The 26,694-nt window shown below is 55.9% G+C and overlaps 10 protein-coding genes and 2 non-coding genes across 12 annotated transcripts; 5 read left to right on the top strand and 7 right to left on the bottom strand.

Annotated features, from left to right (window-relative positions):
• Window positions 1-673: 673 nt before the first annotated feature.
• On the bottom strand, window positions 674-2,582 carry psrA (putative general stress response phosphoprotein phosphatase Psr1/2; the record flags this gene model as incomplete). The annotated part of the gene is made up of 4 exons (XM_001211800.1): window positions 674-1,042; window positions 1,094-1,243; window positions 1,303-2,429; window positions 2,483-2,582. The coding sequence occupies 4 exons, from the start codon at window positions 2,580-2,582 to the stop codon at window positions 674-676; spliced, it is 1,746 nt and encodes a 581-aa protein (XP_001211800.1).
• A 1,535-nt stretch (window positions 2,583-4,117) lies between these two features.
• pxa1 (putative peroxisomal ABC transporter (PXA1)) lies at window positions 4,118-6,742 on the top strand (the record flags this gene model as incomplete). Its single annotated transcript, XM_001211799.1, has 2 exons — window positions 4,118-6,525; window positions 6,661-6,742. 2 exons carry the CDS (start codon window positions 4,118-4,120, stop codon window positions 6,740-6,742), a joined length of 2,490 nt encoding a protein of 829 aa, XP_001211799.1.
• A 143-nt stretch (window positions 6,743-6,885) lies between these two features.
• ATEG_10451 lies at window positions 6,886-6,957 on the bottom strand. The gene has a single exon. It is a non-coding gene; the product is annotated as a tRNA-Glu (tRNA).
• Window positions 6,958-8,041: 1,084 nt separating this feature from the next.
• On the bottom strand, window positions 8,042-8,113 carry ATEG_10450. Its single transcript has one exon. It is a non-coding gene; the product is annotated as a tRNA-Glu (tRNA).
• A 614-nt stretch (window positions 8,114-8,727) lies between these two features.
• Window positions 8,728-11,130, top strand: ATEG_02620 (uncharacterized protein; the record flags this gene model as incomplete). The annotated part of the gene is made up of 3 exons (XM_001211798.1): window positions 8,728-8,920; window positions 9,166-9,192; window positions 9,353-11,130. The coding sequence occupies 3 exons, from the start codon at window positions 8,728-8,730 to the stop codon at window positions 11,128-11,130; spliced, it is 1,998 nt and encodes a 665-aa protein (XP_001211798.1).
• A 1,481-nt stretch (window positions 11,131-12,611) lies between these two features.
• ATEG_02619 (putative lysyl-tRNA synthetase) lies at window positions 12,612-13,989 on the bottom strand (the record flags this gene model as incomplete). The annotated part of the gene is made up of 3 exons (XM_001211797.1): window positions 12,612-13,360; window positions 13,414-13,839; window positions 13,905-13,989. The coding sequence occupies 3 exons, from the start codon at window positions 13,987-13,989 to the stop codon at window positions 12,612-12,614; spliced, it is 1,260 nt and encodes a 419-aa protein (XP_001211797.1).
• Window positions 13,990-14,935: 946 nt separating this feature from the next.
• Window positions 14,936-15,269, top strand: ATEG_02618 (Tim10/DDP family zinc finger protein; the record flags this gene model as incomplete). The annotated part of the gene is made up of 2 exons (XM_001211796.1): window positions 14,936-15,033; window positions 15,086-15,269. The coding sequence occupies 2 exons, from the start codon at window positions 14,936-14,938 to the stop codon at window positions 15,267-15,269; spliced, it is 282 nt and encodes a 93-aa protein (XP_001211796.1).
• Window positions 15,270-15,419: 150 nt separating this feature from the next.
• Window positions 15,420-18,023, bottom strand: ATEG_02617 (putative Sin3 complex subunit (Stb2); the record flags this gene model as incomplete). Its single annotated transcript, XM_001211795.1, has 1 exon — window positions 15,420-18,023. The coding sequence occupies one exon, from the start codon at window positions 18,021-18,023 to the stop codon at window positions 15,420-15,422; it is 2,604 nt and encodes an 867-aa protein (XP_001211795.1).
• A 1,197-nt stretch (window positions 18,024-19,220) lies between these two features.
• Window positions 19,221-20,380, bottom strand: ATEG_02616 (uncharacterized protein; the record flags this gene model as incomplete). Its single annotated transcript, XM_001211794.1, has 4 exons — window positions 19,221-19,511; window positions 19,562-19,756; window positions 19,810-20,248; window positions 20,298-20,380. The coding sequence occupies 4 exons, from the start codon at window positions 20,378-20,380 to the stop codon at window positions 19,221-19,223; spliced, it is 1,008 nt and encodes a 335-aa protein (XP_001211794.1).
• A 1,611-nt stretch (window positions 20,381-21,991) lies between these two features.
• ATEG_02615 (zinc-binding dehydrogenase) lies at window positions 21,992-23,365 on the top strand (the record flags this gene model as incomplete). The annotated part of the gene is made up of 6 exons (XM_001211793.1): window positions 21,992-22,054; window positions 22,099-22,180; window positions 22,241-22,308; window positions 22,360-22,425; window positions 22,497-23,052; window positions 23,103-23,365. The coding sequence occupies 6 exons, from the start codon at window positions 21,992-21,994 to the stop codon at window positions 23,363-23,365; spliced, it is 1,098 nt and encodes a 365-aa protein (XP_001211793.1).
• Window positions 23,366-23,658: 293 nt separating this feature from the next.
• Window positions 23,659-24,458, top strand: ATEG_02614 (uncharacterized protein; the record flags this gene model as incomplete). Its single annotated transcript, XM_001211792.1, has 5 exons — window positions 23,659-23,758; window positions 23,805-23,853; window positions 23,898-23,963; window positions 24,028-24,185; window positions 24,244-24,458. 5 exons carry the CDS (start codon window positions 23,659-23,661, stop codon window positions 24,456-24,458), a joined length of 588 nt encoding a protein of 195 aa, XP_001211792.1.
• A 645-nt stretch (window positions 24,459-25,103) lies between these two features.
• On the bottom strand, window positions 25,104-26,289 carry ATEG_02613 (MBL fold metallo-hydrolase; the record flags this gene model as incomplete). The annotated part of the gene is made up of 2 exons (XM_001211791.1): window positions 25,104-25,695; window positions 25,940-26,289. 2 exons carry the CDS (start codon window positions 26,287-26,289, stop codon window positions 25,104-25,106), a joined length of 942 nt encoding a protein of 313 aa, XP_001211791.1.
• Window positions 26,290-26,694: the final 405 nt, after the last annotated feature.

Below are 26,694 nucleotides of genomic sequence, written 5' to 3'. Positions count from 1 at the left end.
ACATAGTATACATACACATCTAGAATATTACTCTCGTCAGGAAACTAGTAGAAGACTGTAGCCAATGATACATATATTCAAGGCCGATGAGAACTATCAGAGGCACAGCAGTGCCATGCTGAAAGGGACCTATATGACGATGCCATCGCTAGGTAGTCTCCAAAACAATCATGGCTGTCAGATGGAAGGAAATGAAACTCGCTGGTTCGGGGGATCAAACGCGATATCGAAAAGAAAAGAAACACGGTCAAGCCTTACAGGGCAGTGGGTAACAGACAGATGGAGGGACAAACAGATGAAATATAGAAGAGAGTGTGTAAATCAGAGTGCGTGTACATGAGATCAGCAAGATTTCCAGCTGATGGCCAACAGACGCCTGCAGAATGCAAAAAGAGATTTCGAGGGGATAATGGAGACAGACATGGAAAGAGACAAAAGGTATTCGCTCACTAGGAGCATGGGCAAAAGGACAAAGGCAGAGGAAGGGTAAGATCAAGAAGTGAATGCACACATGGTAGACACATGGGTCTCAGAGTATTCCCGGAAGAGAAGACCCATAAGCTCCTGCGTGCAGACGAAAGAAAAGGTCGAACGGTATCTTTTAGGACCTGGGACATCCAGGCAAAAGCAAATCAAGCACGCTGCAAAATTCCAGACGGCTAGAGTACAGACATTACAATGCAATGTCGAGAACCAGACTAACGTCTTTCACTTGTGTACCAGCAAGGTCTTCGAGGACAGGGATCAGGTCGAGAAGCTCGTTATCGTGGGCGTCAGAGAACCAGCTGCTGATGGGTATCGCATGTTGAGGATGGAATATATAAGACGTGGGGGAATTATCAATTATGATGGTGTCACGAAGGTCGCGGCCGACTTGGGACAGGTCCTGGATCACGGTTAGCAGACACTCGCGGTATTCCTCGTGCAGAGTTTTTGAACCGACCTTGACGTAGTTGCCCTGGTGATTGTAACAACTATCCCGGAATAACCGGTGATGGACTACATTATGGATGTCTAGTTGGTCCAAGAGGGGATCACCGTACTAATATCGCGTTAGTTACCAGTACCAATGCACTACTGCTGATGGACTTACTTTGGAGACAGATGCCGTAAACACGACCACTTCATACAGTTCGCCCACGCGCTTCATGAACTGGTCGACACCCGGTCGTTTGATGACGTAGATATTGTGATACTGGCCTTCGATTTCCACCGGAATCGTAAAGTCCGCGCGCTCCAACACCTAGACAGGCAAAGTCAGTTTGGTGGTCTGGTGGTACTCAAAACAACGATCCAACTCACCTTGAAGCTACTGTGAACAAGGGTCTCGTCCAGGTCAAGCACCAGACATTTCCGGTTTCGCAGGTGAGGAAGGGGTGGCGGCAAGAGCCACTGTTGTTGTCTTTCTGGCTGCCCCGTCTGGACTTCTTTTCCGGGAGCAGGGGGCGGAGGAGGCAAGGTGGTCGGCACCTTGTTCGCCTCTTCATCGTGAGTAGAATATTTCAGCTCGTCCTTGGGGCTCGTCTCCGCCACCGCAGGCACATTGTCGCCATTTGTCTCGGGAGATGGCTCAGGGGCGACATCCAACGGCACCGTGGCTTGGTCGGCGGGTTTCTGAGCCAGAGCCTCAGACTTCTCCGACGTCACCTGGGGTTCCGGCTCACTCGGCTGCCCTTTTCGCTCGGGAAGATGGCTCGTGTCCTTCTGGGAAGACGTTGGGGGAACCTCGTCCGGCTGGACGATAGTCGACGCGGGACCGTCCAGTTGGGTGTTGGGCCCCAGCTGACCCGCGGCAGTCTCCTCGCCCACTTGCGATTGCGATTGATCCGGAATGACGGTCGCGTTGGCCTTCTCATCGACATTGGGATGATCCTTCGAGTCTGCGGTACTGGAATCCCCGGCGTGGACCTCCGCCTTCTCAGGAGTCGGCTGGGTGTTAGGTGCGGACGGCCGAGGGGCGGTGCGTTTCGCGGGAATGGCCGTATCATCGGGATCGACGTCGGTGGACGAACAACAACTCAAGAAGGCAAAGAAGCGATAAGACGCCTTGCCTTTCTTCTCCGAACCGGTCGTGTCACGCAGGTCGGGGCTGGTGGTTTTAGGCTCCTCCACACTTGCTGCCTCTTGATGCTGCCGTCGGGACCTCATACTGCTCGCTTTGCTCCTGTCCCTCCGACCCTTCAGTATACTTCGTCTCGTGCTCCGGAGGGTCTTTTCGGAATCATTGTTGGTCGCATCGGGGGCATCTTCCGGGTTGATCTGCTGGGCGGCTCTCAGGGACGTCCGCGAAGGGACATGCAGCCGATCGGCGCGGTTGGCGGCGGTCGACGCATCCTGGGGAAGTTGTGAGGCCTCGGAGGAATCTATTTGTTTGGACGGGGTCGAGACATCGGTCGGGGCGACATGGTCCTGCAGCGATGATCCCGGATCTAGGTGAAAATTAGTGGCCATCTCGATCGAGACGATGCGGATTAGAACATACTCGAGTCGAGGTGACTCGTCGCGATAGGCATGGACGCTTCTCCTGTGGGGATTATGGGAGTCGCGGGAGAGGGATCTGTCTCGGAGCTCCCTCCGAGCATTGAGGGTATGTTGTAGCGAGCGTCGCAGAGGGACGAGGACCAGACAGCCGATGGACGCGAAAGACGAGGATATTAAATGGGGATTGAACGGAGATCGAATGGTGGATCGGATTTGATCACCAGGAAGCCGCCGAGAGGAGAGGGGGGGAGTGAGATGGGCGAGAGTCACCTCCTGGGATGAAGGGCGCCTGGAAATGAACCGTCGGGGGGGAGGGTTGCTTAGCTTTAGGGTCCCGGACCACCGCCTGGATTGAGGCTAGTGCGCAGCACTACGGGTCGTCCTCAGAAGGCAGAAGAGAATTCAAGGAAAGGCCTGGTCAAGGTCGTTCGAAAACAAACCAAGCGACAGAGATCCAAGAGCAGAGGGGGACCGGTGGAGTTGGAGGAGAGAAAGAGGGAAATCGTGTTGATCGCTGGAGGGAAGAGGAGGCGCATGTCACGTGGTTCCAGGGTGATCGAGGGATACTAAGGTAGTACATTCAAAGAGGTGCATCTCCCACTACGAACGAGGCACCTACCATCCAACTTATTATTACGATGGCGATAATTACCTAGTTTCTTCCTCTACTCCAGGGCTCACCCCGTCATCTGTAGGACTCTGTAGTACAGAAGACGGATACCCCTTAGAATGCTCCCTCCTATTTTCGGTCTCTCCTCCAAGTTCCCCCTTTGGTCTACTTTAACCGCCCGGCATCCAATACCCGGTCGTGATCCATGCCACCAAGACCACTAGTCGGGGCTGGTCCCCCCATCGTCCATCGAGTTCAGGTGTGATGGAGAATAATAGTGATATGCGAGGTGTGGATCATCGCCAGCCACGAATCAAACTGCAGGTCGGAGCAGGCCCGTGCAGCCGTCTGGAGAAGGTCGCTCTGGGATGGTGGTGATACAGCAATCCGCTAGGATTTACCTCCCGTTCCGCGCAGATCCAGCATGAGCTGCATGGCCGATGTCTGCAGAGTTCATGGGCTGGGGGAAGTTAACCATGCTTCGCTTGGAGGATGCTGTCCGCAGTGCTTCTGTCTGGCTGTCGTGTCACGTTGCCAGTTGGCTGGGATGCTAATCGTATGTAATGGAAACTTACAGAACCGGTAGAAGACTGTATCGCTGTAGCATCTGACTGAGAAAAGGAGGTCAAGGTGAGCAGAATAAATATCTCGTACGATGTACTCCGTATAGTAGGACAGAAGGAAGACCTGGGGATGAAAATACAGAAGCAAACAGACGTCATGAGTTCCCCACGTGAGTATCCCCGGATGTTTTGGGGGCCCGAGGTTCACATGCAACAATTCCCATCCATTCGATAATGTGACGTCTCTCTCAATCGATCCCCAGATCTCCACTTCTACATCTCTCTCTCCCTCCTCTCTCCCATACCGACCTCATACCATTTACTTCTCAGACTTTCATCTCCACGCCCTGTCCACGGCGTCCTGATGGCCCTAGACGCCCTCGTCTAAGGGTGTAGCTGCCAAAGGCAGTCTCCGACCGATCCAACCACCCTACCTGAACTGAATCGAACAAGAGAAGCCATCATGGCAGCGCAGTCCACACTCCGACCCCGAGAGGATCCCCTCCTCGCCCTATACCACAACTACGTCAACCTCCTCCGCTCCCGTGTCAAGCGGACCTCGAAAGTCACCAAGCTGATCGCGACCCTTGCCCTGTTGCTGTCCATCGTAGGATCCGGTTATGGGGGTTACTCCTGGTGGCGAGAAAGGTCCAAGGAGCGAGCGCGCGGGAAACGCTTACTACGACGGAATTCAGGCATCCGCGGGAAGGATGGCTCCCGCACCGTCTATGTCCCCTACAAGGACAACCTGACCTCCAAGGTCACCATCTACGGAACCAAACCGACCACCTTTGATGCCCATCGGAGGCTGTTCCTCAACCCCCCGGCCTCCGCCCGCGATGGGAACGGCGAGGCCGCGAACCAGATCCCTCCGCCGACGACAAAACCGGGTCTGAACCTCGCGTTCCTGCACCAGTTCCTGAGTCTCTGGAGTATCATGGTGCCCCGATGGAGTAGCAAGGAAACCGGCCTCTTGATGGGTCACGGTGTGTTCTTGCTGTTGCGCACGTACCTGTCCCTCCTAATTGCGAGATTGGATGGCGAGATCGTCCGAGATCTTGTTGCCGGAAAGGGCCGTGCCTTCTCCTGGGGCATCCTGAAATGGTGTGGCATCGGTACGCTGGCATCGTACACCAACGCCATGATCAAGTTTCTCCAGTCCAAAGTGTCGATTGCCTTCCGGACGCGACTCACACGATACATCCATGATCTGTACCTGACGGGTGACAGCAATTACTACAAATTAATGAACCTCGACGGCGGGATCGGCCAAGGCGCCGACCAGTTTATCACCCAAGACCTCACGCTCTTCTGCTCCGCAGCGGCCGCCCTCTACTCCTCCATGGGCAAGCCCCTGGTGGACCTGTTCGTCTTCAACTATCAACTCTACCGCTCTCTCGGGCCCTTGGCCCTCAGTGGGATTTTGACTGGGTACTTTAGCACCGCCATCGTCCTGCGGAAGCTGTCCCCGCCGTTTGGAAAGCTCAAAGCTGTCGAGGGCAAGAAAGAGGGAGACTTCCGGGGCCTACACTCTCGATTACTCGCCAACGCTGAGGAAATCTCGTTCTACGGTGGTGCGGATATCGAGCGCGTCTTCCTCACGCGAAGTTTCAAGGATCTCCAGCGCTGGATGGAGGGCATCTACAGTCTCAAGATTCGCTACAACATGCTCGAGGACGTTATCCTCAAATACGCCTGGTCGGCCTTTGGCTACCTGATCACCTCGCTCCCCGTCTTTCTGCCCGCCTGGGGCGGCTTAGGCGGAGCGATGGAGCTGGCCGACACGCCCGAGGAGATCGGACGGGAACGAGGCCGCATGAAGGAATTCATCACCAACAAGCGCCTGATGCTGTCGCTGGCCGACGCCGGCGGCCGGATGATGTACAGCATCAAGGACATTTCCGAACTCGCCGGCTACACCTCGCGCGTGTACACCCTCATCTCGACGCTGCACCGTGTCCACGCCAACGCATACTATCCGCCCCCGGGCGCCCCCGCCGAACTATACTCCCTCGCCGACGTCCAAGGCACCATCCACAACGGCTTCGACGGCGTCCGCCTTGAATCCGTCCCCATCGTCGCGCCCTCCCTGTTCCCTCTGGGCGGTGACGAGCTCCTTGAGTCCCTGTCCTTCATCGTCCACTCCGGCGACCACCTTCTCATCACCGGCCCCAATGGCGTCGGCAAGTCCGCCATCGCCCGCATCGTCGCCGGCCTGTGGCCCGTGTACCGGGGCCTAGTCAGTCGCCCGCGCGGCTTCGGCGTGGACGGGATCATGTTCCTGCCGCAGCGTCCCTACCTCAGCGTCGGCACGCTCCGTGACCAGGTCATCTACCCGCACACGGAGATTGACATGCGCGAGGCCGGCACGTCCGACGCCATGCTGCAGAAGATCCTCGACGACGCGCACCTGGGCTATCTGCCCACCCGCGAGGGCGGGTGGGACGCGCGCAAGGAGTGGAAGGACGTTCTGAGCGGCGGCGAGAAGCAGCGCATGGCCCTCGCCCGGATCTACTACCACGAGCCGCACTACGCCTTCCTCGACGAGGGCACCTCGGCCGTCTCGGCGGACGTGGAGGGCCTCCTCTACGAGCGGGCCAAGGAGCGGGGCATCACCCTGATCACCATCTCCACCCGCGCGTCTCTGAAGAAGTACCACACCTATAGTCTGACGCTCGGTCTTGGTCCAGAGGGAGACCAGTGGGAGTTTGAGCGCATCGGCACGGAGAAGGAGAAGCTCGGGGTTGAGAAGGAGCTGCAGGAACTACGAAAGAGGCTGGACAAGGTCGAGGATTGGAAGAAGCGTCGCGAGGAGATTGAGAACGAGCTCAACAAGGTGTGGGTGGAGGATGGGGAGTTGGCACCCCCGCCGTATGTAGAGGGAGTTGAGGAGGCCCGTCGCTGTCGAAGCATGAGTAACTTGATAGACTATCTTCAAAGAATGATTTAGGATTGCATAGCGTTTGGCAGCCAGGAATGTTAGTGCAAGTACAGATGCCGTTCTAGGGCTCTAGTATACCGTTTGGAGTACTTTATACTGGGCACGATAGAATTTGGTAATGTAGCAGCCGGTGGATTTGTGATTTAGTGTCTTTTTACTGGAATTACGGACAATCAATAAGCTGCCAGATCCGTGCATGAACTGGGCCTGGGGTTTTTCAACGATTTATTTGTTTCTGCCCGTATGAAGGAAGAAGATAAGAGAGAGAGGGCAAAAAAGAAAAAAAATAATTCCGATGCGGGGAATCGAACCCCGAGCTGCTGTGTGAGAGACAGCGATGTTAGCCATTACACCACATCGGATGTTGTTGGAAGCTGCGGCCAATTTTGACATCATAAGAAAAAGCCTATTTTTGCACAAGATTGCCCTATTCGGTAGACCAGGATAGTAGGTAGGACCTTCGCAATGACCTGATAGAATGTCTAACACTCCTTTTCCTGCGGCAAATCTTTGGATGGCTTATGCTCTGAAGCCTGAGGTTAAAGACGGTTTAGGGATTACCATCGCTGATCGCAGAGAAAGGACTAATATGTTGCAAGTTGCGTATGGGCTTAGTAGGAGTAGAGGCACTGCACAGCACCGCATATTGCACTAGCTGTGGTCTTGCATAGTAACTCAACATTGTGCACTGGGTGCTATGGGTATCATGGGACTGGGCTAGCGGGTTCTGGAAGGATTATAGGAAGAAATGAAGTGAATAAGTCGAGGGGTTTAAGCAGGATTTGGGTCCCATCTCTCACTTTCAGTTCTTCTTTTAGTTAGGTAACTAATACTTTTGTTGTTCGGTGCTAAGAGCAAAATCTTTCTCATTTCGTCTGTTTGATAAGGTCCTCACATAAGATGCGATAGGTGTATGAGGCATTGTACACATAACTCTACTATTGTTAGGTGGCTAATCAGTGTGTCTATGTTGCCTCTAGGAGACTATATGGGATATCGTGCATGGACACACACTTAGTGCGCTTCTAGTTGACCTGTTTCATCCCTGTATTTGGGCATGTCTCTTAGGATCGCTGGTGCTCCTGTTCGTATGTAGGTGTATACTAGATGTGCCTTGCGACGGCAAACAGGTATGTGCATGAGAAATTCAATATATAATCTACTGCCTGGGATATCATAGTATAGGGTCGACACTTGATCTATGTGATCAAGACAGGCCGTACGTACTATTATTGTTACTTGGCTGTTCATTCAGTCTTCACGAGACACTTCGTTGTCTCTGTGTGGCTATACAGGGTATAGATGGGGCGTAGAAGTGCAGAGTAGATAGGATAGTTATTTATGATGTATGTGTGAGGAAGGATATAAATTTACTAGCTATTATTTACAGTATCACCTCGACTAGACCCAAAAAAGAAAGAAACCAGTAGCAAAACAAAAAGATAATTCCGGTGCGGGGAATCGAACCCCGAGCTGCTGTGTGAGAGACAGCGATGTTAGCCATTACACCACACCGGACTTGTTGAAGAGCTGCGCACTTTTTGACTATATCAATGGAAAGTATCCTCCTCAGGAAATTATGACAATCCTCTGCCTATCTACCAAGCTCTATCTTGCGAGTCGTTCGATAGGAAGGCATAAAGCTGTGCCATCTTCTCTCATTAATACTCCAGCTGTGGTATTTTTCGGGTCAGACTGACAGTATTTGAGAGTGTATACGCAAGATATATACCTGATCCTTCGGCACTAGTAGATACCATTTGCCTGCGCAGAATATTCCCCGAGTGCCGCTTGAGCCAACATGACAATAAGGTAATTGATATGGAAGTAACTAGATTTTCCACACACAGTATCCTTCCACTCCCTAATAAACCCAGTCATCTGAGAACGAGAAAGCGAGCGTCATCCGACGGCTCTCAGCAAGGCGCTGACTAAGCCAAGAGTAAATACACGCGGAGCTCCAAAAGAAGCTCCGAATTCATTCACCTCTCAATCACCACCATATCCTCACCACCTCAGCAGAGATCTCCTCATTCGCTTTCTCCAGAATGATGATCCGTACACCCCTTCGTACAGGATAGTCTCAATCCAGTCTTAGGTCACCTACCCTGGATCGCCCTCGCGGGCGAATCATGTCTCTCCCACAACCGTCCCTGTCGCCGGAGGAAGACGACGACGTGATCGTTGTCCCGATAAATCGCTCCTTCAGCGATGGAGACCCAAGCACCTGGCCAAGAGGCGAAAAGTATGGGAGACCAGATGACCATTTCTACCGCACGAAACTCGCCGAATTATGGCTGCAGAAGACTGGGGCATACGAACCAGGTATGTTCTTTATCTTGACGCGGGACTCTTAAGCTCGTCATGCTCTTTGTGCTTCCACGATTGCTGGACATGTATTCCTTGGGGGCTTTGTTTACTTATCATACACTCAAGGAAAACGCTACATGATCGACAGCCTACCAGAAGGATATGCCCTAATCGACAGACCCCGTGGCACAAACCACGAGATAGTAAGCCCAGACACGTCTTCAGTCATAGTCTCCTCTAATACATCTGCAGCGAGATAGATTTGTCTGGGGCCACCCCATCGGCCAGTACTTCCACTCCACCAGGCAATTTTTCCCACACTTCTACTATTTAATGACCGGGGCCACTGAACCCTGCACTTGCGTCCACTGTCCCAAACTTGCAAAAGTACAACAACGTTCGTCACCCTGCGCACCTTTCCTAAACTACACGTGCTGACATCCCCAGACGGCATCCCGGTCAAGCGCATCGGACGGCCACCAGGCAGACCGTCCACGGGAAGACCAGTCGGACGGCCACCAGGGAGACCATCCATGGGAAGGCCAGTCGGCCGACCACCCACCCAGAACGTCGCCCGACCCGTTGGTCGACGACCAGGACGCCCACCGGGACGGCCGGCCGGCGCGACCTCATCGGCGCGCGTCATCACCGACAGCGAGGGCACGCCGGACGTCTTCAAAATGGCGACCCTCAGGCTAAAAGCACGCGGGACGCTAGACGAGCCTATCACAGAACCGGAAAGCATGGACTGGCGTGCAGAGCGCTCGGGGCTCGAGGAGACGCTCGAGCGGACGGGCCTGCAGCCGGCGTTCATCCCGCGGGCGGGCGAAATCGTGCTCTACACGCTGTCGTTTGACGGCGAACTTCTCTGGAACGCGGAACGCAGCTGCGTGGAGGTCTTCAATCCCGCGCAGAACCAATGGCTCGGACGCCCGGAATGGCGCGCCGGCGTGGTCGGGCAGATCCCCGTCGAGGAGACGGTCCTGCAGGATATCGTCGACACGGCACCTAAAGCCGCACCCGTCAACTACTCCGGGTTCCGCGTCGAGACGCTGCCGGACCCCAACGCCTCGGACAAGAGCTACTCGCTGCAGTACCACTACCTGTACCTCAAATGCATCAAACCGTTCAACGCGTACGAATACTTCCTGCAGGGCGTCGCGCGCGCCGACCTCCACCCGTCCATCGAATATGCCCTCACCTTGTCGTCGTCGTTCAGTCTGCTCGGGAAGCACCGCTTCAAGGGCACATGGCCCAACGCGTCCATCCACTGCCGCGGCATCTTCATCGGCGCCGAGCTCCTCCTCGTCGGGGACGCCGTGCGGCTCAAGCCCACATTCGACTATCCCGAGGAGCGGTCGTACTGCGCCGTGATGGACGTGATGGTCATCGACGAGGTCTGGCTGGAGCTGGTCCACTGTAATGACGACCCTAAGGCCGCGCAGCTGGCAGAGCAGTACCGGGTGCGCATCGCAGGGAAGATCTACACGAACAACTACAAGCGCGCGCGGTCGGTCCTAGGCATGGGGGCGGGCCTGCCCGATCCACTCGGCGCAGACGAAGTCGTGGACGTATTTCAGTCGATTGGGATGAGCGGGTACGGCGACTGGTACCGCATGTGGTCGGGGCAGACGGTGGAGGTGTCGCAGGACATGGTGGTGGGCCGATGCTACGAGCCGGAGGCGATGCAGCTGCTCTTCGGGTCGCGCCATCTCGGGCTGGACCTGGCGGGCGTGCTGAAGGGGCGGGCATACTCGCGGCAGGCGGACGCGCGGATCGCCGAGGGCAAGGACTGGTTCTGGGGCGACTTCCGCACGCAGACGCTGGCGATCGATACGCTCAACGGCGAGGACGTCGGCCACTACAGCGAGACGCGCGACGTGAAGATGTGGCGGGCCAACCTGCGCGTCATCGACGGCACGGCCAACCCGGCCGATGTGCGCGCCGCTAAGATCCGCGGCGAGATTGGGCGGCCGTCCAAGGCACGCTCGGGCTTCAGCGGCGTCGGCAAGATCAGCAAGCTCGTCAGCACGGGGCTGGGCGCCGCCGACGCCAGCAACCCCGTGAGCTCGGAGGAGGGGGCGTCGGGCGGAAACGATTCCTCGTCCGAGGTCGACGAGGAGGTGTACGTTGCGCGTATCGACCAGCTCCGCGGAGGAACCGAAGAGACCGAGGAAGGCGACTACACTCCGGAGGCGCAGGACGGCAAACAAGGGCCTTATTGATAGCCATTTTACCTTATTCTCTTCTTACATGATTTAGCACCGCATAATGGATACCCATGCACATTTTACACATAATATCACCCGAAAGAACAGCTAATAAGTCCTCGCAACCACCTCCCTCGCAAACTCCCCAAACGACTTCCCGGGCTCGACCTCCTCTCCCAGATTCGGCTGCGTAAACACCGCCAGCGTATTCCTTGCAATGCGCCCCGTCGACGCCGCCGTCCTTGCGCCCTTAACAAAATGCGGCACGGCGCGGAACCGCCCGCGCGTAATCAGCTGCAGCGCCTCGCCCGTCTGGAACGCCAGCGCGTCGCGAGGAATATTCACCTTGACGACCTGACCCGTGCGCGAGCGGATGTACAAGCCGGCGCGCGGGTCCGGCGAGTGCGGCAGCTCCGGCAGCGGCGCGGAGGGGTCAGCAGCTGCGGGCGGGTGCGCCGCCTCGTCGACGAACATGGCGGAGGTCAGGCCGGTGAGACAGCCGTGGTCGAGGTGTGTTGCGCACCAGTCGTCGTCCTCCCCTTCCCCTTCCCCATTCGCATCCCCGTCTGCGGTGCCCGCAGCAGGAAAATAATGCAACAACCGCGCCTTGGTCGTCAAACTCCCCCTCACCACGCGCTCCAGATACCCGTCCACATACTCGGGAACGTTCGCGACAGCGTAGCGGTCACACGCGCGCGCGACTAGCGCCGCCGTATCGATGATCAGCGTGCAGAGCTCCTGCAGGCTGTCGCGGAAGGTGGGCAGACGCTGCGGTGCGGGCCAGACGTTGGGGGCGGTGTACTCGGCGAGATCGGGGAAGTCGGCGGCGGGGGCGCCTTGTAGGGTTGCGTCGTGGTAGAAGGCGCAGTTGACGTAGTAGGAGCCCTTGAGGGTGTCAAAGTGGCCGGAGCGGAGGGTTTCCTTGCCGCAGGACCAGCCGACGAGGTATTTTGCTTCGGGGGCGGAGAGGGATACTTCAATGTACTTGGTTAGAGATGGTTGGAGTAGGGAGCGAGGCGCGGGGTCAGGGACGTGCCTAGTTCATCTGGCGGGAGAGCGGCGAGATATGAAGCGTTGGAGAGGACCTGTGCGCGGAGAGATTGGAATTTGGGATCGAGGTCTTTGACGACGATGATTCCTAGAGAGGAGGGGCCGAAGGCTGCGGTGAGGGTGTCGAAGGAGACAGTGCCTGTCGTAGCCAGAGCTGTTAGTCCTGTGGACACAAGACGTTGGGTGGGATACTACGCACCATCGATGAGCTCCTGCAGGCTCACGGTCACCGGTGCAACTCGCACGACGTCGTCCAGACCCATTGTGCTATAGTGAGGAGAAGGAAGAGGGAAAGAGGAGAATGAGGTTAGTATCAGTTGATATCAGGTTCCCCGCCTGTCGGGCCGTTCCGATACGGTTATCCACGGATCTTGATCAGTATACAACAAGCAACAATGGTATCACTATCATACAGACTATCGTACAAACTACTACCCCGGTAGGTATCAACAGCTCCGCCGGGTAACAGCGCGCAGATTCCCAAACGGCAACACATCGCCGATGCGCTTCGCCCCCGTGAACAACATACACAAGCGATCAATGCCACAGCCCCAGCCGCCCGTCGAGGGCAAGCCCCATTCTAGCGCCTCGAGATAGCTCTCGTCAATCTCCTCCGCCTCGTTAGCCTCCTTGCTGTACTGCACCTGGTCTTCGAACTTGCGCCGCTGCTCGAACGGCGAGTTCTCCTCCTCGTAGGTGTTGACGATCTCGCGGCCCTCGATGAAGAGTTCGCCGCGCGCGGCGACGCGCTGGCCCGTCGTCGGGTGCGTGAAGGATTTCGACAGTGGGGAGAGGCACTCGGGCGGGTTGATGATGAAGGTCGGGTGGATGCAGTCGGGTTCGACGTATGTGCTGCAGAGCTCGTCGAGCAGACGCGGGAGGCTCGGGTTCGCGGGGAGCTCGAGGGCGAGGTCGGCGAAGAGCTGTTTGATCTGGGGGAGGGCGTCGGCGGCGGCGAGGTCAGGGAGTTTGCGGTGGATCTTGGCTTCGATGCCGGGAATGAAGTCGATGCGTCGGAAGGGCGCGGTGAAGTCGACGTCGGGAGGGTGGAGGGTGCCGTTTGGGTTGAGCTGGCGGAGGTGCCCCGCCATGCCGGAGAGTAGCGTCTCGGTGATGGACATGAGGTCCTCCAGGTTGGCGTAGGCGTGGTAGAACTCGCAGGTCGTGAACTCGGGGTTGTGGGTTTTGTCGAGGCCTGCGGATGTCAGTTGCGTCGTTGTCATGGCTGCTCTACTACGATAGCCTTACCTTCATTTCGGAACGACGGCCCAATCTCAAACACGCGGTCAAATCCTCCCACGACCAGCCGCTTCAGCCACAGCTCCGGCGCAATTCGCAGCGATAGCTGGCGCTCGGGGAACTCTGTGGCCGCCGTATAGAACGGCCGCGCAATGGCGCCGCCGGCAATCGACGCCACAATCGGGGTGTTGACTTCCATGAACGACCGGTCGAGAAAGAACTGTCGCAGATACTGGATGATGGCGGACCGGGCCCGGATGATATCGGCCGTGGTCTGGTCGGCCAGGAACTGCACATGTCGCGGGTAAGGCGAGTTCTCATGCGCCGTCGCGTCCAGCGGGACATCATGCAGACACGGCGACAGCAGTCGCGGAAGCTCACTGGCGACGACGGTGAGCTCTCCCCGACCCGTACGGTGCGGTTTACCGGTTACAGCTATGGGAGAAAGCCAACATTCAGTCACGGTTCATACAGGGGCTGTGCGGCCGCCGGAAACCTACAGAAAGCATCGCCGCGGCGAAGGAGCCGGTAGAGCTGCTTGAACTCAGGCGACGAGACACCCTCCAGTTGGCGGAGATTGCACATGACTTGGAGTTTATGGCCGTCTTGGACGAGATCGAAGAAGATCAGTTTGCTCCCGGCCAGTCTATAGGTACGTATCCTCCCTACTGGATCTAAGTACAAGGCTGCAACGAGGTAGGGCCGGTGTTTGGCCGGGACCTACCATGCACGACGACCGAGTCGTCTTCTACTGTTTCATTATTGGCTAGGTGGTTATATCGCGTGCGGAAGTCCGCGCAGCTCACCGTGCGGGAGTCCGTCGGTAGACGCGGGTATGGATCCGCACAGGCTTTGTGAATCTCCTCGAGCCGGTCTTTGAAGGCTCGTTCCGGAGAAGCGGCGCTGCTGCTACTGCGGGACAGGGGAGGGAGGACAGAAGGGAGAGAGCGTGGAATCTGATGTCTAGGGAACGCGTGTCTTATACAGGGAATGGACCCAGCGGAGCTGCGAGAGCTGTTAGCCTGAGCTCGCCATGTTATGTGAGAATATTCATAAAGACAAGGTGGCAATCAGAGTATGTTGCTTCCGGATGCGTTCATTACTTGGAATCCAAGCTTCAACTGCAGCGGTTCTGAAAAAAAAGGGCATGTCTCGTCATGCGAAGGCGGGGAAGTGTCGGGGAATTGAATGGTTGGGTGGCTTACCTGGAGGAGAGTCTCCCCACGCTGAGCTGTGAAGCCCACCGGGGGCGAATTGCGAGCATCTGAACGAGACGAAAGAGAAAGGAGTTGTGTGGAAGAGAAAATGCAGGTCGGGTGGAGGAGAGGAAGAAAAACCCTGGCGGGCGGTGAGAGCCTCCGGGCGGTGAGCAAAGCTGCCGACTTCAGATTCATCATCATCACCACCGTCACCATTACTTCTACCATTACTACTGCTATACCCTCTTCCTCCTCTTTTTCATTAATCTAAGCGTAAGTTCATATCTTGCTACAGAAACAAAAACGGCCACGCTAACATGCGCAGACACATCATGTCTTTCCTCTTTGGCGGTGCCCCCAAGATGTCCTCGGCAGAGAAGATTGCTGCCGCCGAGACAGAAGTTGAGATGATCTCCGACATGTTCAACCGGTGAGCGCATGAGTCGACAGCCCTTATCCTCCGAATCACACTAACGGCGCAGCCTTACCGAATCCTGCACCAAGAAATGCATCCCCGCCGACTACCGCGAAGCCGACCTGAACAAGGGCGAATCCGTCTGTCTCGACCGCTGCGTGTCCAAGTTCTTCGACGTCAACATCAAGGTCAGCGAGAAGATGCAGGGTGAGGCTGCTCAGAAGCAGGGCGGCATGGGCCTCGGCATGTAAACTGGTACCTTTTGCTTCGTGTTTGTTTAGGATGGGAAAGATCATGCATCAATGAATTCTTCTTTCGGGTTGAGACGGGCATTAGGGTCATCTATTCATTATGTACACTAGATTCGGATATATACAGAGCTCCTTGACTCGAAATCTCCATTACGGCGTAGAGAATCCCGCCCAGCGCCCCAACCAGCCCAGCCAGGAGTCATTCTGCTTCGCCTCATCGCCGCGGATCAGCGTCTTGATCCGCGCTTCGATGTCGTCGACATGTCGTTCGAATTCGCCCAGACCTGTCTCGACGTCTTCGACCTTCGACCCCAGCACATGCAGCTCGTAGTCCAGTTTTGCGCCAATCAGCTCCACCCGTCGCATGTGGTCCGTCAGCGAGGAATGCTCCTCCGTCAACAGGTCGCTCGACTGGTCGCGGATTTCCTGATACTGGTTCAGCCGCTCTAGATACGCGGAATTCACTTTCTCGTGGGATTCGTAGAGAACACGGTTTAAGTCGTCCACCGAATCCACCTGTCGCTCCACCCACGGCACTGTCCGCTCGCTCAGCTCTTGGATCTGCGCGCTGAAGATCCGCGCGTCTGTCGCCAGTAAATCCTCCCGGATGATGGCATCACCCAGCGCCCCGGCGTCCTCAAGCGGTGCTCTGTCGTCTTCCTCGCCCGTGTCCCGGAGATCCTCCCATCCCAGGACTACCTCTTCGACCGTGCTGAAGGAGAGATGGCGGGGCCAATAGCTGTTCATTTGCTCCATCGGGTCGCCCGGAGCCAGCTCCACGCAGCTCTGCGGCCGCCGCAAAGACATCATGCCCAGCACCGAGGCCTGTTCGCGGTCGGCCGCCGACGTATCGCTCGAGTGCGTCTTGAAGCGCTCCAGGTCCTGGGACTCCTCGTCGGACCGCGGAAGGGACGGTTTATGCGATGACTCAGCGGGTTCGTCTGTGGATTCTGCCGCTGGCTCAACCGTAATGGCGGGTGGTGGATTTGATTTGGGGTCGGAGGACGAGTCGGCCTGCGTGTCTTCGGTAGGACCAGCATCAGCAGTAAGCGGGCTCTCCTCGTGCACGCTCTCCGACTCCGTCTGGTTCCCGTCATTCTTCGGCATCTCGCTGTCACTGTCGATGGGAGGCATGTACGCCGCGTCGACCATTTCCGGTCCATCTTTTTGTCGCTGGAGATGCGATCGGAGTCCCGGGATCCCCACCGCATCCTTGAATCGCCCGAACCCAATCCGCGCGTCCGAGACCTTGCCGCTGACGCCGCGGCGCACCATCCTGCCCAGGTTCTGATCTTTGTCGTCGCCACCGGTAGGCGTCGTCTCCGGCTGTCCGCCATGCGATGGGCGCGGCTCCGCTGCGGCGAAATCCTCTGTCGAACGACGCTTGCGACTGGTCCAGACATACCCGCCCTGGTCGTCCGTGGTGAACATCATATCCGCGGTGGGAGGACCACCGGCGTAGCCATCCGCAGCACTGGGGGTAGCCGTCGCTGCGACACTCTTGCGCGGCTTTCCCCGCCAAAGCCATTTAGCGCGCTCACCGGCAACCAAAGAAGCCAAGATATCGATATCCAAAGTCTCGACGTCAGCGATCCCGGCCTTTTCACGGCCGCGCACCATGCCCATGACCATCTCACCGCCGTGGCCGCTCAGCTCGGCCACGGTGGACTTGACGGCGTCGGTCCAGCCGTCAGCAGTGGCGGCTTTGGCGGTGACGCGGTGCAGACGGTCGAGGGTGGCGCGATCGAGACGGCGGGTGCGGGGGAGCTTCTGGCTCTTCTGGAAGCTGGCGATGCCGCGTTTGAGAGAGGCGATGTCGAAGGGGTCCTTGGCGACGGGGGCTCCAAAGGCGTGCAGGCGATTGCGGGCGCCCATCAGCGTGCCCAGGAGGGCGGCCACCGTTGTTGGGCCCAGAATGCCGTCGCTCGGCTCGATGTTGTACAGATCCATGCCGATGTCTGTCCACCAATCGCCGATGGCGGCCTCGGTGACGTCGCAGAGGAGTCCGTCGACGTATTCCGGGGCGAGGACACCGAACATCATTAGGGCGATCTGGCACTGCTTGACGAGCTCGGGCACGGCACTGTAGAGGGGAACGCGCTCACTGGTGCGGTAGAGCTGGTGAAATTTGGCCTCAGTGGCGGCGGTGGGCGGTTGGAGTTTGAGCCCGGCGCGACCGGCGCAGTTCAGCCGCTTGAGGTTTTCGTTCACCACGAAGTCATCCTTGTGTTTGTGGATGTCACCGTCCGGGACGGGGATGACTGTCAGCGCGGATGGGAACTGATTGAGGTCGGTGACCATCAGCGTGCCGAGAGGGGTGTCATGCTTGCGGGCCTGGCACTGGGTGACGGCGCTGAAGTATAGCTTCAGTCGCGGCGACCACGTGGACTCATCCGTCGGAACGCTGAGGACGCCCGCCATGACCTTGTGCGACGGGTCGCCGGTGTAAGTGGTGATGATGAAAGTGGGGTGGATACGGGAGCAAGCCCATTGTTCCACAATGTAGATGTCGTAGCCATGTAGGGCGAGGCGACGGTGGAGGACGAGCGTCGACGGGTCTTCTTCGAGGTAGCGGAGGGCGACTGGATCGGTGAAGACCAGCTTCTGATGGCCATGTGAGGAGGGTTGGGGTGGGTTCGGAAGGGGTTCTCTGCTTCCGACAGAGGCCTTCTCCTGTGACGGGGGGTGTTCGCGGGAGGCGGAGGTGGAGAGAGGCGCCGCCTGTGCGCTGCTGGGGATGGAGGATGGCGGCATGGAAGGTGATTCCTACCACGGAGAGACGAAGGGGATAGGCATGTCCTAGATTCAGTCTGAAAAGTCCAAGCCTGCACTTGTAATCTGGGGGCGGTCAAAACCGGTCGACGTGGACGTGGACGTGGAGAAGCGGTAGTCTTGCGGAGTCACCGATGATGCAGGACATATCCACGGTGAGACTGGGAGACCACGTAAGGCTCAGTCAGAGAGGACGCGATGGATAGTTTCCAGTTGTTAGTAACACTGGAGCGGACAGTGAAGAGAAAAGAAGACTGAAGGGAGAGAACGAGAAGTTCGCATGAGAAGGACGGAGATCATCGACGTCACAGGGTTCACGTGCCAACAGGGCAAGGACAGTACCAGGTACAAAGTGGTAGCAGCCTACAGGACAGTCTATGCAATTACAGTAGTCTAATCTAGTTACTAGGCACCAATGGTGTTCTCTTCTCTACAGGCCTCCATATAGGAAACAACAGCAGTGAAAAGAAGAAGACTCTCCAACCTCATGGGAAACCCGACGAGGCAATCCAACTCCACAAACGAGGAGTCAGGGCAGTGTGTTTTTCAAAAATTCCCAGACGACCCGAAGGCCATCTGGAGCGGTCAAACTAGGTAGTTTTCAACTAGCAAAAACACGGTCTCGGATGTCTCCTCACTGACACGTGTAAAACCCTTGCACTAGGATGGGAAAAGAAAGAAGAAAAAGATTCTCAAAGGGTGGCGGGCGACGGGAGATTTTATATCTGTGCCAAGACCAGAAAGTCGCGCTAGTGTAAGCGAGAGATTTGCCGTGTCTGATTGGTGGGGCTCTCTCCATCTACGGAGGAGGTACCTTACCTACTTAGGTAGACCATCATCATGGTACCTATTACATAGGTACTAGGTAGGTACCTATCTTTGAGAGAGGCCGGGTCTAAGTTAGGTATGAATCAATACATAGGGTCGTCATTTCCGATTAAATAGATACAGTACATGACAAGAAATGCACATTCGTCAAATCCACATAGCCACAGGAGAGCCGTCTCAATCAAAGGCGAAGGTGGTATAGAACAGACCCGGATCGAGGACCGAGAAGGGGAAGTCGTCAAAGAATCAATCCGCACAAAGGTATCATAGGAAACTCCAAAAACACTCCAAGTCTAATTCCCCGCAAGTATGTTATTGTTATGTTGGGGCATCTGTCGTTGGGAACCCCGCTCAATCAATCATCATGCGCGACGGCACCTGGCCGGCGATGTTGGACGACAGCTCCGTCGTCTTTTCGGCCTCCTTGTCCGCCTTCTTCTTGTTGACGTGCGGTTTCAGTCCCTTGTGGAAGTTGTGCATACACATGCACGCATTGATAATGGTCATCACAATGAGGACCAGCGTGATGACGGCGAAAAACGTGAGTGACTTTTGCGCCGGCAGATATTCGGCATACGTCCGCGGATCGTAGATGCGGACCAGTTTGAAGATGAAGTAGGCCATGGCCGCGAAGTAGAGAAGCTGAACGGGTTAGCGTGGCGGCTTCAAAAGAAGAAGGGATGGAGACGTACGATGATGGCAATCATGCCGATGGAGCTTTCGCGACGCACGAAGAAACCCGCACACACCAGGATGATAATCGTCACCGGAATCGCGGCTAGGGTCAGGGGGAACTCGGCATCCTGACGATTGGTGACGATCACGACGAATTGGACGGTGAATCCCAGGAAGAAGAAAAAGTCAAACTTCAACAGTGCAATGTAGATCTGACGCTCCGTTAGCATGGCACGAGACGACATCCGGGACCGGCGGTGCCCACCTGATATGTGAGGTATCGGCGCTTCATTCGCAGATCGGCGCTGATGTGCTTGTAGATGGACCAGGCAAACTCATCGTACAGCTTCCAGGCCACGATCATCATCAGCAAGGTGCCCATGGCGACCACGATGGGAATGATGATCAGGAAGGGCTCAGTCTCCCCCCACACGTCGGGATTGATGGCACTGTTGACGGTCAAGTTGGCGACGGCATCCTTGATCTGCTGGACCTGCACGGCTCCATAGATCAGAAGACCGAGATTGCACAGACAGATTCCGATGACCTGGATGGTGTTTTTCAGTCGGAGGGCATCGTAGACGAGCACCAGCTCGTAGATGAAACCGAAACTGTAGAGGGCCAGGAAGGTGGGGACGGTTTTGGAGGAGGTGACGGCGTTGGCCTTGGGATAGATTTGGAGCTGGAAGTTGGCAAATATATAACTGCGGGGGCGTCAGCGACCGGGTAGTTTGGCCGGGGGAGGAGAGGTACCATTCTAGAGCCAGGGTGATGATGGTCTGGACGAAGCTGACGATGGCAAAGGACCACGTCCATAGGGAGTTTGGTTTGTACATTTTACGGCGGGGTGGGTTGGGGGGCACATTCGTGTATCCTTCTCGGGCTCGAAAGCCGCCAGTCGGCCGTCGAAACGAAGGATCGAAGGATCCCCCGAGGAGGGAGGCCCGTGACGTGGTGGAATAAATCTTGACGAAATGCTCCGTCACGGAGCTCGAGTCCGCCGAAGGGTCAGCCTGGGGATGCAATATGTCGGTTTCACCACCGAAGGACGGCGGAGGCCCAGGGTCTTGACGGGGGACGAGCAGGCGGGAGGGGAACGAGCGTCGGGGGAAGGAGGAGGAAGACGAGGAGAGGCAGAGTTGGCGATCGGTGCGGAGCGGCTGTCAAGGGCGTTTTGTCACGGGGCCGTTGGCCGTTGCCGTTTCAGGGGTCGGATCGAGAGGAAGAGAGAGGGGGAGAAACGAATGATCACTCTCGGTGCACTCCAGGAAGGAGTGTAGGACGTGAAGATGTAGCGAGAGAGACGCTCGGGTGGACAGAAAGAGAAGAGAAACGAGAGAGGTCGAGCAGAGCGACAGGAAGAGAGAAAAAAGACGCAGCACGGGAGTGAGGCTGTTGAGGGAAAAAGAGGCGGATGAGTCGCCAAGCCACAAATGAAACGGGAAACGGGTTGCTGGGCGGGGATGGACAGTTCCGATCGATGAAGATCTGTCTTGGTGTACGGAGTAAGGCTGAGTAGGCTAACGAGAGACGGAGGAGGATGGAGGAGGAATTGAAAGAGGGATACGAAAGAGTGAATGGAAAAGGGAAAAGAAGAGGAAGAGGAGAAAAAGTCGGAGGAATGTAACTGGGTAGGACCCTTCGTGGATGGGGTGGGCTGGGGGATTAATCAGAATAAGATGATGGAATTCTAGAAGCTGGACATGTTCCTGCACCGCGTAATAATAGGACGGGCACAATATTGTGATCCAGGATGATGATTATTATTAGCAGCGTGGATATTAGCATGTATTAATAGTAACTACTGTAGTACATGTTGACAGTTTAATTAAGGAGACTAGTGTTCTCTGTTCTATATATTATTATTTATGATCAACATAAACCGCGCATGAACCTACGCTTATAACAATCAGAATTATAGAAGAACGACATCTCATAACAACCACCAGCACCAGCACCACAACAAGCAGAAAGATGAAACTCCTGAACCGACGTGTCGTGTGGGGCGCCCCATCGGAAGCGGGAGAAACCCAGAGTCGGTCGGAGGCCAGACAGACGGTACAGGTACGTACGTACCTCTTTGTCATGCCTGAGGCTGCAAGGCTGTCTCGGTGGCTGTGGCGGTGCATTGTTGTCTGGTCAGCCACCAATGACAGACATAATCTATCCATCATGGCCCCTTCTACTGTTTCACATACGCCGTACTCACCGCCATGCTTAGACCAGTACAGACAGTCGCCGATCAACTGTCCTCACGCAGCTCACGCAGTGGCCTTCCCCGCCGAATTGGGATAACCAGCGGCAACCGGTAGTCCCTGAGGCGGGGATAATGCCGAAGTATCTACAGGTGCTTGCATTGTTCCGAGGATAAATGTATACAACTCTCAGTCCTTTAATTCGGAAAATCCCATCATCATCCGGTAAATACCTTATAGAAGTCTGACAGCATGACGGTGACTCTTCCCTCGACCATGACCGCCTGGCGGAAGCACAAGGGCAATCCCACGCCGGTAAGACCATCGACCCCGAACCCCAACACTCTAGTGAAGCTCAGACTCCCTCCCAGGTCTTGGAACAAGTCCCTGTCCCCGATGCACCGCCATCCGGTTTCCTAGTCAAGTTACTGGCCTCAGGTGGTAAGCCACCTCCCATCCATCCAGGACACATCAATTGATCTCCAACCTCCAACCGGCCAGTCTGCCACAGTGATCAAGCTCTCCTGGACGTCGAGGATCGACCTCACTTTGACGAAAAGTACACCCTCGTGAGCCTTACCCATCCTACACAATCAAATCCTGTCTGACCGCACATCTAGGGCCACGAAGGATGCGGCGAGATTGTCAAGATAGGCGACCGAGTCAATGACCCAAGATTCCACCTGGTCTGTCAGCCGCAATCCCCCTCCTCAACCCGCTAATAATCCCCAGGGCGACCGGATTGCCCTCCTCGCAGTCCCGGGATGCGGAGAAGCCCACTGCCCCGACTGCTCGCGCGACCTGTCTCAACTCTGTCCGAACGGCCAGCACCACGGCATCGGACAAGACGGCTTCTACGCCGACTACGTGGCTATCGATGCGCGGGCCGCAGTCCCCGTCCCAGACGGTGAGGTCGACCCTGACGCGTGCATGCGTCGCAAAGCTGACGACTATCGCAGCGGTGTCCTCCGCGGCCGCCGCCGTGGCGACCGATGCCGTGAACACCGCCTACCACGGCATCACCCGTCGCGCGGAGGTCAAGAAATCCGAGACCGTCTTTCTTTTCGGGCTTGGGGGCTTGGGGTTCAATGCGCTGCAGGTCGTTCAGTCCATCGGCGCGAGAGTCATCGTGTCGGATCTCAGACAGGAGAAACTGGATGCTGCGGCGGAAAAGGGGGTTCCGCAGATGGACATTGTTCCGAGGGAGATTTCCATCCCCGAATTTGTGTCTCAGCACGGCCTGGAGGGGAAGATTGATACGGTGCTGGACTTTGCCGGCACGAATCAGACGTTCCGTGACGCCCAGCAAATCGGTATGGTTCTCTTGCCTCTAATTAAGTGCATTCTAACGTGCGCTGTGTAGTACGCCGCGGCGGTAAAATTCTCTGCGTGGGAACGCTGGACCGAAAGAACGAGTTGGACATGAAGATCGGGATCAGGAAACGGCTCAGCATTATCTTCTCCTACGGCGGTCAATATGATGATCTGGTGGAGGTGCTGGATCTGATTGCCAAGGGCGTGATACAGCCGCAGGTTGAAACCAAGGGACTTTTGGAGTTTTCCCAGGTCCTGAAAGATCTCTGTGATGGCAAGATCAAAGACAGGGTTGCTTTGACATGCCAGTAGGCCATATGCTTAGCCATACGAATGCACAAGCATCAGCCATGGGAGTGATGCTTCGGTAATCCTATACCCCAAACACATACTCCTCCATAGGACAATGCGGCAATGATGTTGTATACATTCGGCATCTGGTAGCACCGGCAAACCATATTGGGAAAGCCGCCGATCAGCCTACTCCCGGCATATGCACTATGAGGGGTATGCATGGAACTGTCACTGGATAATAAATACGTGTACTCGTTCACGACTTTCATGCCCAGATAATGCCATATCCTTTCGAGACAGAAGAAACCAACATGCCACCGCTCCCCCCATACTCCTATACCGGCCCCCTCGACTGCACCATCCCGCCAGACAAAACCAAGCTAGTCGGCAAGAGCGTCATTGTCACCGGAGGTATGTCCACTTATTCCCCACAAAAGGCACGGCACTGACGACGCAGGCGCAAATGGCATGGGCGAAGCCACCGTACGGGCCTTCGCCGAGGCCGGGTATGTTCTCCGCCACCGTCAACAAGCACCACTAACAGCCCCAGGGCATATGTAACCATCGCCGACGTCAATGAAGAGCGCGGGCAGGAAGTCGCCAAGGAGCTCAGTCCGTGCGTAACATGACGCCCGCCCGCGCAGCTAGCAAGAGAAACGCCCACCGCTGACGGCATGTAGGAACGCGCAGTTCGTAAAGTGCAACATCACCAGCTGGGACGAGCAGGTGCGCGTGTTCGAAGCCGCGATTGCGAACTCGCCCGGCAAGAGCTGCGACATTGTCATTGCGAACGCGGGCATCAGCCGGGCGAGTGGCGATGACCTGTGGCCGTTGGATGGTATGTTTTCGTGGACTCGAGCGATGTGTGCTGTTGTGGTTGTATCTGACTGCAGCAGACCCTAGCGGGCCGCCGGTGAAGCCTGACCTCAGGATCATCGATGTGAATATGACTGGGAGCTTGTATACGTGGAAGCTGGCGGTGCATTATTTCCGGAAGCAGCCTGATGTCCCGGAGCGGGATCGGTGCTTCATTATCACGGGGAGTATGGTTACTTGGATCGATTCGCCGGTACGGACAGAAGCTTTACTGTTATACTTGGGCCTTTATTAATGGGTTTGTTAGGCCAACTGGCAGTACACATGCAGCAAGTACGGCCTGCGTGGGCTGATGAGGACCGCTCGACGCAGCTCGTGGGAGCAAGGTATACGCATCAACTATGTGGCGCCATGGTGGGTTGCATTTCCTTTGGATCTAGGTATAGAGGTAGTACTGACAGACGCAGCTACATCAAGAGTGCTATTCGGTCTCCCGAGTACGAAGCCCAGCTCACCAGTAAGGGGGTGGAATTTGCTCCGCAGGAGGACGTTGCAATGTGCATGATGAAGCTTGCGACCGATCAGTCCATCAACGGTGAGTGCATGAAGTTCGTTCTTCAGTAGGCGGTATTCTGACCCCACAGGACATTCGTTGATGATAACGCCCAAGTCGGTTGCCAAGGAAGGCTTTATGGATGCTGGTCTAGATGACCATGTAGAGGAGGGCTATCTAAAACGGACGCAGGAATTGCAGTTGAGGATTATCGAGGACCGATGGGTGCCAGGATGGAGCAAGGGGCGGACTGCTGAAGGAGCTCTGAGAAATTAGTCGAAGTATATATAGTGTATGAATGGACTATGATTTGGATGGTCCGTACCACTTGATCATGCTTCGTCAGGACATTGACAATCGTGATATAATACTAAGAGCTCACTGGTACTAAATACAATCCTTAGACCTCCAGAATATCTCCAAGTCCCTCAAAAACGCCCATTTGAGAGCATCCCCCCAGCCCGCCTCCTTCCAGTCATTCAGACTCGCCGGAAAATGAGGAACCCCATCTCTCACCTGCGCATCATGCGCAATGATAACAAACACATTCGGGTCAGCGTCAATCTCCTGCAACTTCCCCACTGTATGTATAGCCAGCGGGATATCGTGAGCAAAGGTCGTATCATAAAGAGACTGATCCGGCCGTCTGTCCCGGGAGCGCTGGAGCTCCTCCCAGGCACTGCCCGGACAGAACGGGACCGAACTAGACGGCCGTATAGGATGAGGACTAATTTCAGAAGGCATGGGAAGATACTTGGACGGTCGAAATACCCCCGCGTAGTGACAGACATCGCCGCCAAGGAGAATGAACGTATCGGGACTTGTGGTGGTCCGGACAAGGCCGCAGAGGTGGCCGATTGCATGGCCCGGGCTGTCGAGGAGGAAGAACGACCCGTCGCCGAAGTAGTCAAATGCGCGAAAGCGTCCGATCTTGGTTGCATTGGGGCCGTCGAAGTCGATTTCGCGAAGATTACGGCCGCTAGTGTCTGCAGTTAGTGGGTTTCTGTGTATGTGTACTGGCTGCATGCACGCACGCATAGTCACTCTCGAGAATGGGAGAGTCTGGGTTTGCAGGCGCTCCTGGTAGTAGGGCGTCTTTGAACCCTGGGCCTACGATGAGGTCGGTAGTTGGTGGGAATGTCGATGGGTCGCCGATATGGTCCCAGTGCCAGTGACTGGAGAGTGATAAGTTGATGGATGGCTGTGGAAGGCGACAGGCTCACCTCCAGATGACAGCCTCGATCTCGTCGCCTTTGATTCCATTCTCCTCCAGGATATCAGCAACGTTCTTCTCAACGTCGAGGGTGTACTTGGTGGTTGGGATGTAGCTCGCGATCTTGGGCGAGTAATTCATATAGTCTTTTCGAATTCCAAGGTCCCAGACTAACTTGCGACCAGAGCTATGCTCAAGCAGGAATGAAAAGGACGGGAAGCTCTTGAATGTGTCGAGACCTGGGACAGGGGGGACCATGAATCGGTTGAGGATGGCTGGTCCGGCGTTGACTGGATTGATGAGCTTCACGGAGATGGTCGTCTGCCCAGGAGGGATGGTCACGATTGGGTTGACTGTCATTTTGTCGAGATTGAGATTTCGCTTTGTCTATTAGCGAGTGAGGAGGATGAAGTTATTTTAGATATACTTTGTTTATATAGACTCTGGATATACCAGAGGCAACTATACTCGGTAGTCATAGAAACAACCTGGACAGTCTCAACTCCGACTATATCTCTGGTAATTAATGAAGCCGACAACCGAATAGCCGACCAACTGGCAACGTCATCACCGCTACTCCAAATATGCATGGCTTACAATAAGCCTAAAACAAAACTATACAGTCGACATGTACCTTCAACGACAATTTCAATGACTGCAAAAATATCCTTGACCCATTTCGCATTCAAGATGGAACTAAGCAAAGGCAGCATCGTCAGCCTAGTATTCGCTTTCCTAATTCGGCCTAGGCCACTTAAGTGCTCG

This window comes from Aspergillus terreus, genomic scaffold (genome assembly GCF_000149615.1).
Source record: "Aspergillus terreus NIH2624 scaffold_3 genomic scaffold, whole genome shotgun sequence".
NCBI lineage: Eukaryota > Fungi > Ascomycota > Eurotiomycetes > Eurotiales > Aspergillaceae > Aspergillus > Aspergillus terreus.
This window is presented reverse-complemented; position numbering and strand designations above follow the sequence as displayed.